This window comes from Sinocyclocheilus grahami, unplaced genomic scaffold, assembly GCF_001515645.1.
Source record: "Sinocyclocheilus grahami isolate Dianchi unplaced genomic scaffold, SAMN03320097.WGS_v1.1 scaffold1891.1, whole genome shotgun sequence".
In the NCBI taxonomy this organism is placed as follows: domain Eukaryota; kingdom Metazoa; phylum Chordata; class Actinopteri; order Cypriniformes; family Cyprinidae; genus Sinocyclocheilus; species Sinocyclocheilus grahami.
The window spans coordinates 40521-51103 of NW_015507070.1; the positions used below are offsets into that span (position 1 = coordinate 40521).

General features: G+C 41.9%; 1 protein-coding gene and 2 long non-coding RNA genes across 3 annotated transcripts; all 3 read left to right on the forward strand.

Moving 5' to 3' along the window:
• Nucleotides 1-4614: 4614 nt before the first annotated feature.
• On the forward strand, nucleotides 4615-5306 carry LOC107573205 (uncharacterized). Its single transcript, XR_001607464.1, has 3 exons — nucleotides 4615-4737; nucleotides 4836-5164; nucleotides 5247-5306. It is a non-coding gene; the product is annotated as an uncharacterized lncRNA (long non-coding RNA).
• Nucleotides 5307-5454: 148 nt separating this feature from the next.
• Nucleotides 5455-6671, forward strand: LOC107573202 (uncharacterized). The gene is made up of 2 exons (XM_016259648.1): nucleotides 5455-6066; nucleotides 6400-6671. Exons 1-2 carry the CDS (start codon nucleotides 5455-5457, stop codon nucleotides 6601-6603), a joined length of 816 nt encoding a protein of 271 aa, XP_016115134.1. The 3' UTR covers nucleotides 6604-6671.
• Nucleotides 6672-7808: 1137 nt separating this feature from the next.
• Nucleotides 7809-9613, forward strand: LOC107573204 (uncharacterized). The gene is made up of 3 exons (XR_001607463.1): nucleotides 7809-8300; nucleotides 8899-8961; nucleotides 9042-9613. It is a non-coding gene; the product is annotated as an uncharacterized lncRNA (long non-coding RNA).
• The last annotated feature ends 970 nt before the right edge of the window (nucleotides 9614-10583 follow it).

Sequence of the window (10583 nt, forward strand, 5' to 3'; positions counted from 1 at the left end):
TGCTCCAGCAGGAGGATTTCGAAGGCGGGGTAATCCATAGAAAAACAAAAATAAACACTGGCAAAAACAAACGAGGGGAAAGACGCCGCTATACTTTACTTTTGGGTCGGTTATTCTGTCACGGTCACAGTGTGTGGAGGCAGGCAGGTTGACGAGGACGACAAGGATTCAAATAAGAATATTTAATGTAGAGACAACAAGGCAGATTCGGGTAGATGAGCCACACACACTCGGGGTAACATTCACAATAACCGACAATACTAGAATACAAGAGACAGGAACTTATAGGGCAGATAACGAGGGGCAGACAGGTGAGCACACTGAGGATAATTAACTAATGATTGAACGGGCTAAACCAACAAAAGGGGAAGAAACCACAATAAACAGTCCACAGGGGCGTTACAAAATGGTTAGTTCACCCAAAAATGAAATTAGCCCATGTTTTACTCACCCTTAAAGCATCCTAGGTGTATATGACTTTCTTCTTTCAGACGAATCCAATCGGAGTTATATTAAAAATTGTCCTTGTTCTTTCAAGCTTTAGAATGGCAGTGTTGGCAGGGTTTTTTTTTTAGTCATATAAAGCGCACACATCCATAATAAACGAGCTTCACACGGCTCCGGGGGGTGAATAAAGGCCTCATGTAGCGAATCGATGCATTTTTGTAAGAAAAATATCCATATTTAAAATGTTATAAATACTTTTTTCTCACTTCTGCTGACTGTCAGAGGGCCTATATATTAAGACCTACTGTAATGCATGGGTCTTATATAATGTTACACATCAGATGTTTTTCCCAACAGTTCCCCAAACATTCACTTAAGACGTAACAGATTATGTTTGCGTGAATACTGAAATACTGTAATTCTGTTATGTAGCGTCTGGACCAATCAGACACACCATTTTTCATTTGATTTAACAAATCAATTATTCATTAGATTAACAAACATTCACAGGTATATTTATTGAGATTGTGCGCCATCTGTGTTTTTGTTATGCTGGTTGAAAGTCATTTCACATCCCGATAATAATCACAAAGTTAATTGGTCTAAATTTATTTACATGTATTTTTACAATAAAATGTCCGAACATTATGATTGGCTGTCCTGCCTGCCTGTCAAAATATGTATTTCCACACCTCTAATAAAATAAAAATAAAATTTGTAATAATTATTTTTATTTAAAATATTATATTTTAAAACATTTATTTAAAAATTGTAAATATTGTTTTTACAATAAGTTAGACCCTCTCTGAGGGCCTAGAGGGCCCTAACGGTTCCCCACTGCACAAAACCATTTTAAAAAGTCAACATTGAAACAAAGTAAGAGAACTTTGAGCAATCTCTAATCATGGAAAAGTTAAATCCATCAACACCTATGCAGTTCACTGGCAATCTTGCTGACAACTGGAATTGTGCTTACTGCTTCCCACAGATTGAGCCAAAGTAAGCCCACATGAATTACTTTTGACCAATCGCGTTTTTCTCTGTGGCTTAATTTGACCACTCTCATTTCTCTCCTGTGGCTTACTTTGACCAATCGTGTTTCTCTCTCATGTGGCTTTTGACCAGTTAGGTATTTTTTGAAATAGGTAAGGCTATGGTTTACTTCATTATTGAATATCGGTCATTATTTGTTCATATACAGAGTGTATTTTTGGAAAATGAAATGTACCAATATAGCTAGCAAGTATGTATAGCACACGTTTTCTTCAGTACCTGTGAACCTGTAACTTTTCCCATGATAAATACAGAACATGTCGCTACTGAAAAGCAAATTGTCCATTACCGATTCCAAATTACATGACAAAAAATTGTAGCTAGTAATGTAATCCATTAAATTACACATTATAGGTAATATAATTTATAGAATAAAAGGAGATTTCAGACTTCATATTTGACATTATATATTTGATATATCAGGGATTCCTGTACTTTGTAGAAAACGTCTAGGTTACTTGTGTAACCCTCGTTCCCTGAAGGAGGGAACGGAGACGTTACGTCAGTGACTGACGAATTGGGATCTCGCCCGAGAGCCCAATCACCTTCGAGTGTTAACTAAACAAGCCAATGACAGTTGGCGTGCGTGTTTCGCCACGCGCACCCCGCCCCGCAGCGCGGATATAAAAGGAGAGCGCGTGCAAACGCACATCAGTTTTTCGCTGAGGAGCCGAGACTACGTGCCCCGGCCGTACAGCGGTGGTACAGCAACTGTGGCAACGGACGCACGCCAACTGTCATTGGCTTGTTTAGTTAACACTCGAAGGTGATTGGGCTCTCGGGCGAGATCCCAATTCGTCAGTCACTGACGTAACGTTGAACGTGACTGACTGAATGGGAACTCATCATCATGACAGTTTATGTCATGGCCATGTTTATTACCCCAGTAATATGGTTTACGTCTAGCTTGTTAAATTATCGTTACACACTTAACATACAGGTGTCTTTCAGATTGCAAGAGGTATTAGTCTTTTTCTGATTTTCATTTCAGAAAATGTACGCAAACCCCCTTTTTTGCTGCCAATCGGCAACATCAGGCAGACTCCTCATGGCGCCATCGGCGCAGGAGAAGCACCTTGAAAATGTGGAGTCTGGAAGGGCCAAACCTAAGGAGGAGGTGCTGGCAGAGGCCAGTACTTTTGTCAACACAAACGGTGGAGACCCCAGTGACCAGTTTTTAGTACTGGCTTACTGCAAACATCAGTTTGGGAAGCACCAGGGACAGAGATTTAGATGGCTCCTGGAAAAATCTCTGGGGTACGCAGTGTATTTGATGCTCAGCATTTTCAATGAGATAGCGCAGACAACCCCCCTGTCAGAAAATAAACAACTGTTCCTACAGTACACTTCTCAAATTAAAGAGATGGCAGAAGAAGTGGAGAAGTATCAGAGGAAGCAGGAAATGCAAGCAGAAGCCCGAGCAACTGGAGACCAGGGCTGCTTGATGGTGGAGTTTGGTGACTTCCAGGGCCAGACTATTAAGGATGTTTATGAGGACCAGAGCAAGGAGGCCAAAGCCCTCATCAGGTACCGTGTTAAGGCAGATGCCAGGCCCAACACCAACATGGACATTTTCAAGACGTATGTCCTGAAAAGACAGGCTTCTGCTGTGAGCACCAGTGTATGTCATCCTGCACCTCCACCTGCAACCTCCAGTGTATCTGCACCTCCACCTGCAATCTCCAGTACCTCTGCACTTCCGAACTGGTGTACAGCAGACCACCACTGTGAAAGCACTGTTGGATTGTGGCAAACATTTGTCTCCTTCACAGCTGGTGAGAAAACTTATGTCAACTGTTAAACCCTGTGAGTAGGAGTGTGGATATTGAATTTCCCCTACAGCAGTGCTACATGTATTTATTTATCAAAACTTGTCCACTTGCTGTTTCCAGATCCATTACTGCAGTCCACTTTACCTTCTCAAGCAGCAGAACCCCCAGCCAAACATTTGGCTCGAAGACAGATTTTCGCTACTGGTAAGTAAGCACCATATTACATACGTTTGTCTCCGTGTATTGTTCACAGTAATAGTTTTAACATTTGTGCTCCAGGCACTTCTGTTCCCACTGCTGAAGATGATAATGGGTATCTGGTATTTGCTGCATCACAATGTGAAGCACAGCTAAATACAGGTGTGGCATATGACACAAATTTAAATATTATAAGAATGTTTTGTGAAAACACACTGAGAAGCGTTTTTTTTTTTTAAATCTACATTTTAAAATAATTTTTGTTTACAATAAAGAATTATGTCACATCATGCATCAAGCAGGAGGCATTCTTTGAGTGCACTTCTTCAAAACCTTAAGGATGTCCAAAGGTGTCAGTGTATTTATTTGCGTTTCCGAACTTACCTGTTGTTAAACAATCAGCGGATAACTTTTTCACATGGCTTGCTCTACTCACTCACTCTTTAGCTCCCTCTGAGCTGACGGGATGGTGGAGATTCATTGTTATAATGATTAGAGGGACAGTTTTTCCTTACTGTATCTGTGTGCATGCTTCATGTCTGTGGGCATCATTGGTTTATACTGGATTCATCACACCTCATTTTCCTTACACCATTCCATCTGATCCTCAATAAAGTGTACACTTTGTTCTTTGCATCTTAATACTAGTACCATTTTCTTCACTAATTATTAATACTTACTGCTTTGCAGGCTGTTTGTGGACTACATTTATGGCATATTACTATAAAATGCAACAGTTTTTTTACTGTTCACTTAGAGGCCTGTGCCGGTTCATCTCCATCAGTGGAAACACCAGATCCTCCACATTATCACCCACCAGCTGAGCTTCCAAGTCACTAAACAGATAATCTTCCACCTTTCCTGCATGAGTGGGTCCGGAACACTATTTAAGGCCAACCCGTGAACCGGCAAGCCAGAACAAGTGTCCCAGCTGACGCTTTGGTGGTATCCTTCTCAGCCCCCTTTAATTCACACTCAGCCACCCTCCTCACCCGACCTCTTCTTCTGTCGGCCCCTTTTCTTAACTGAAGATGTGGTTATTTCCTCTTATCTGTGTTCGCCCAGCCTGTGGTAAGCACAGACTAACAGCGGCAGGACTTTACCATACTGTGCACAATGTCTTGGACATTGATGGGTGGTATGACCTTGCCACTGAGTATCTGGAGTGTAAACGCTGCAAGAAGAAGTATCCCGCCTGGTCCGAGGACATCTTGGGACAGCTGGATATGGGCCACCGCAGTCAGTTTCCAGCTTTGCTGCCATACAGGTAATTCATAATGACAATAATTCATTATTAGGCATTTTTATTTGTGTTATTTTTTTACCAACCAAAGCATTTGCATGATTATGCTGTTGTTTCCATAGATACTCATGTGACAACTGGGTGCTGAGGATGATGAGGGAGAGGACACTGGGCAACAGTGTGACTCAGCTTTACAAGAAGCTGATGGAACAGCACAGTGAGGCATGGACACAACATGTCCTGAAGTACCTGACTGCCTGCGAACCATTCACAAGGTCCTCCCTTGTGCAGTCTCCTGTGTTTGCTGAGCCTCCCCTTTTAACTGCCCTACCTAAACCTAAGTGGATGTTAGCCGTGTACCCCAGGGATGTTATGGGGTGACTGCACGAGGTCAAGGCCAAAATTACATCTGTCTTTGGCTGTGTTCTCAAGATGGATTCCACAAAAAAAGGTATCACAACCCTGTTTTTATCCAGAAATTTGCCAGATATGGATATGTGTGTGTACATAATGAACACAGTTTTTTCAAATAGATCACAAAGAAACTTGCCGGTGCTGCTTCAGGAACAGCTGCCTGGTGCACAAATGTGGTAAGAGAGAGTATAGGGTCCTATGTGTCAAGAAGTTTGATTTATTGCCCCTCATAAACCCCCCTCCTCCTACCATAAATGGACACCTGTTTGGACACCTGTTTCTGTACACCCCCACCCATCTAACCCGGCCATCTGTTTATCCACCCCAATGAACCCATGGAATTTGGTAAACAAACACGGCCAGGTCCTTGTCTCTGTGCTGACTGCTGCTGAGGGACATAGACTGGACGCCATGGCAGCTGGCCTGATGAAATGCTACCGGAAGGCAGGAGAAGCAGCCCCAAAAAGGATGTATGTGGACAGAGATTGCTGCAGTCAGCATGGCCAGTCTCGGGTGAAGGTCATGTTTTCGGAGTGGGATGAGCTTGTAGTGCACCTCGACATCTGGCACTTTATACGGCGATTTGCTGCAGGTGTCATGACAGAGGCTCATCCGCTCTATGGGATCTTCATGGCACGTCTGTCCATGTGCATCTTTCAGTGGGATCCAGAGGATGCGGCTGCTCTTCGCCGTGCAAAGGAGGGTAAGCTGGCAGCAAAGAAGACTGGCCACATCTCAGAAAGGGTGGTCAGTGCTTGCATTACCCGGAGGGAGTTGGCACTGCACTGCCGGAGGAGGACCAGGGGTGTGGATGAGACCACTAGATTAATTGGATCACTGATTGACCTGCTTGACAGTGCGGATGGGAAGGACACTCTGGGATTTCCTCTGCTGGACCACGAATGGATCCAGCAGATATTGAAAGAACAGCAGAAGCATGTACAGTGTATCCAAGACCCACTGATAAAAGATTAAAAAAAAAAAATTTTTGTAAAAAAATATAAGCCCTGTAACTGCTTCCATTACTTTAAAGTAATGTCACATTAATAAATATCACACTCTACAGTAATATTACAGTTCTGATGTCATAAGCATTGACAAAGCTGTCTTGTCTGACAAGTCACTAGTAACTGGTTAAAATTACAATAATTTTTAATGTAACTACATAACTCTATTACATGTAACCAGTTGCGTCATATCACCTCATGTGTAGTACATATCTTGTACATATGTGACATATAAAAGCCTTTTTAAAATTGATTTAACTTTCAGGAACCAGTGCCAGTGATGCGCATTTTCATGCCTATGTCCTTGAGAGCTTGGAATGATGACCGGATGGAAGACGCCATAAAAGGAGCTTCCTCCATCTGGTCATTTGGCAGTGCCATGAAAGAGGCTGTGGACCAACTTAGCCAAACAGTCTTTGGGAAGCCCTGGGATGAGTGCTATCGCCCTCTTGGAGCATATTCTGGCTGAGCCGTCCACATCATCTGGTGGAGAAGGACAGCATCTTGCCCCTGCCTCTTCAGTGCTGTCACAGCCATCTGACACTGGAGGCAGTCTCTCAGACGAGGCTCAGATAAGACACTCTAATGGCTTTATTTAATTTCAATCATTTTATTCCACATACACTACCAGTCAAACGTTTTTGGACAACAGTGTTTTTTAAAGAATTATTTTCTACTCACCAAGACTGCATTTATTTGATCCCAAAAAAAACTAAAGCAGTAATATTGTGAAATATTTTTACTATTTAAAATAGCTGCATTTTATTTGAATATATTTTAAAATGTAATTTATTCTTGTGATTTCAAAGATGAATTTTATCATCATTACTCCAGTCACACAATTCTTCAGAAATCATTCTAATATTCTGATTGGCTGCTCAAAAAACATTTATTTTTATTATTATTAGGTTAAAAATAGCTGAGTGTATTTTTTTATGTTTCTTTGATGAATAGAAAGTTCAGAAGAACTGCATTTATCTGAAATCTAAATATTTTGCAACATTATAAATGTCTTTATCCTAAAATATTTTATTTCTATATATTCATAATTTAATAATAAATATATAATGATTTAAATAGACTGGCTCCAAGGTTTTGAATGGTATAGTGTATAATATTACAAAAGCTTTTTATTTCAGATAAATGCTGATTTTGAATATCTCTATTCATCAAATAATCTTTAAAAAATGTACACAACTCTTTTAAATATTGATAATAATAATAATAAAAATAAATTTTCTTGAACAGCAAATCAGCATATTAGAATGATTTCTGAAGAATTATGTGACACTGAAGACTGGAGTAATGATGCTGAAAATTCAGATTTGAAATCACAGGAATAAATTGCCTTTTAAAATATATTCAAATAGAAAGCAGTTTCATAATATTACTGCTTTTGCTGTACTTTGGATCACAAAAATGCAGGTTTGGTAAGCAGAAGAGACTTATTTAAAAAAACATTAAAAATCTTACTGTCCAAAAACGTTTGACTGGTTGTCAGACTTGTGTTCCCGTTTTGGTGTGTTCCCTTTTGTTTCCTTATGCCCATATTTGGTTTTGTTCCTGTTCTCGTTGTCTCATTATTAGTTGATTCCCCACACCTGTCTGTCCCTCGTTAAGTTTACTATAAATGTGTAGTCTGCCTCATGTTTCCTTGTTGAGTCCGAGGTTGTAGCGATATGTGGAGGGTTTTCTCGAGCTCTCCAACCGGGTGAGCTGGCACGACGCCGCTCTATGTACGTGCTTCCTGCTGGGGTTGGATGACGAGATTATCCACTGCGATCTTCCGGTGTGTGACTTTCCCTTGAGTGAGCTGAATAATCTTGTGCTTTTCTTAAATGGTTCTGACTTCGAAGTTGAAGAAGTAAAGGAACATCCCAAGCCTCGTCATCCAGCTCACCTCATGCCGAGAAACCCCACATACCTCTCTAATGGATCCTACCGCCTGCCCAACCCCAAATTCCCCGCTGTCCTCCGAAGCTCCACCGTAGTCCTCAGCCCAGGAGCACCGACCGCTCGGAAGTCAAGATGGCCAGCCTCTTAACAGTCAAGCCTGCCCGCCGCCACTGATGCAAGCACACCGGCCGCGGCTCTCTCCAGCCCACCTGCCATTCTGAAGTCAAGCTGTGCCTGCTCCTTCAGAGCACCCTCCAGTGCCAGCTCCTCGTAAGTGCTTCCCAGTCCCCGAATCCAGCCCAGAGTGGGCTCCTGTTCCCGAGTTTAGCCCACGGAGGACCACTGTTCCCGAGTTAGGCCTACGGAGGGCCTCGAAAGACCACATTCTCCCCAAGGATTTTTTTTTGGGGGGGGGTAGTATGGGCCCATCCGTAGTAGCCGGGCCGAGTGGCGAGGCCAAGGCCACGGAGGCCGTCCGGCCATGGCGTCCTGAGTTCCCTGTTCCGCCATGGCTCCCCGAACTGCCTGCACCGCCAAGTCAGACTTGTGTTCCCGTTTTGGTGTTTTTCCCTTTTGTTTCCTTATGCTCATATTTGGTTTTGTTCCTGTTCTCAATGTCTCATTATAAGTTGATTCCCCGCACCTGTCTGTCCCTCATTAAGTTTAGTATAAATGTGTAGTCTGCCTCATGTTTCCTTGTCGAGTCTTAAACGTTATCTCGTATTTGTAATTCAGTGCTCCCGATGTTAGTGTTCCACTCCTTTGGTTTGTTTTATTAAAAGTCAAGTTTGTGTAAGTCATCTCTTCGTTTCCCTCCAACGCACCGTGACACTGGTAGTGTACATTAACATTAATCTGCATTTACTAGGGAGCAGTCATTGGACCTGATGATCCAGCTGTTTGAGCTAAACAAGAGGACACTCATTCAGTGGTAAGCAAGGTACATTATTTGCTTCAAATTAACTGAATTCCTCTAAACATGTGTATATAATACAAGCAATTTATTTTCAGGTTTCAATAGTGGCAGAAAAATCAGGAAATGAGTGTCCTCGCTCAGGGACTGACTCCACCTGACCCAATTGCTGTGGCTGATACACAGCTTCCTTCTCCGAGGCAAAAATTGGATGACGCGCCATCAACATCAGGCCCAAAACATCAATTTATCCTTCCGCCAAATCGAGAAGGACAGGCTCCTCTTCTGCGACCAGGTCGACGGCCCGCTGATTCCATCTTCTGGTGCTTCGACATCCAGTGCAGGCTCCACCTGCTCCTGCGTCTGCTGCTCCTGTGTCCCATTACACCCAGAGGAACAGGCGCCGGCAGGCCCTGGAGATGGAAAGCAGAGTCCATAAGAGGAAGTATGTGTGAGGGGTTACTTTTAACGCATGCAGCAAATGTGAGCAGCCCAAAACTAACGATTTTGGTCATAGCCGAGATGGTATGGTATGTTTGAAATGGAAAACGGAAAATCGTTAGATGACTGGTTGGCAGAACAGCGCCAGGAAATTAAATGCCAAACTCCACCTCCTCAGTAAATAATATATTTCCTGTATGTTGTGTGTATATATATATATATAACATGGGCCCACTCTTTCTTTTCATATTGTTTTATATGCGTGTGTACTCATTTCAATATTTTTGTGTATTCATTTTAATAAAACATTTGAAGTCTTTGAGATTAGGCCCTTTCTTATGCTAAGCGAGCACGCTACCATTTGACCTAATTCCCCTGGCCGTGGTAGAGTGATGACCATCGCTCCAAAAGATACCTTCGAAAAGTGACCTCTATTATAACAGGCTTGAAGAAAAGTGGCCATCTCTCCTCTGTGCTGCCACCTTTACACTGTCCGCCATTTAGTTGTAGGATTAACCGAGAGAATGTGCTTTTGTTTTTAAGGCCCTTCTTGGTCTTGTTACTCCAGTATATATGTGTGTGGATTCCTGTATTACGTAGGCTACCTTTGGATCAGTCAGGTCGTGCAGCCAACTTCTCCCCTCTGTTTCCCACACTGGCTTAAAGTCTATGGGACATCTGACCGTTTAAGCGGTCATCCCTAAGATCCCTCTACATGTTAGGTCCAGCCCCATTTTTAAATTCATTCAGAGGCCAACTTTCATTTGTTCATCATCGTGGGGTCGATCCCTGTACGGGGCCAGTCTATTTTCAAGGGGTGAGATCCAGTAGAGCATAAGTGACATTTCACCAACTTTACAGGATGGCCAAAACAAAAATTGACCATAGTTTGATCTGATTTTGTGTACTAATTTCAATCTTTTATAATAAAAATGTGTACACACACGAATAACAATATACTTATTGAACACTATTTTAATATTTATTCAGAAAAATTGCATGTATAAAAACATGGGCACATCTGCTGACAATATGAACAAAACATTACATTAATGAGTTTAAAAGAAATAACAATCCATTGTGATAAAATGAAATATCACATAAAAAGCCAAATCAAATTAGTTAATTGAATGTGATTAATTTTTCTGAAATAGTAATCTCAGGCACTTAACAATTTAGTTGAATGGTTGATTGAAAAG

Coding starts and splice junctions, on each gene's coding strand:
- LOC107573202 (XM_016259648.1), top strand. CDS start 5,455: ATGAACCCATGGAATTTGGTAAACAAACACGGCCAGGTCCTTGTCTCT. Junction 6,067..6,399: donor TGAAAGAACAGCAGAAGCAT/GTACAGTGTATC, acceptor TTTAACTTTCAG/GAACCAGTGCCAGTGATGCG.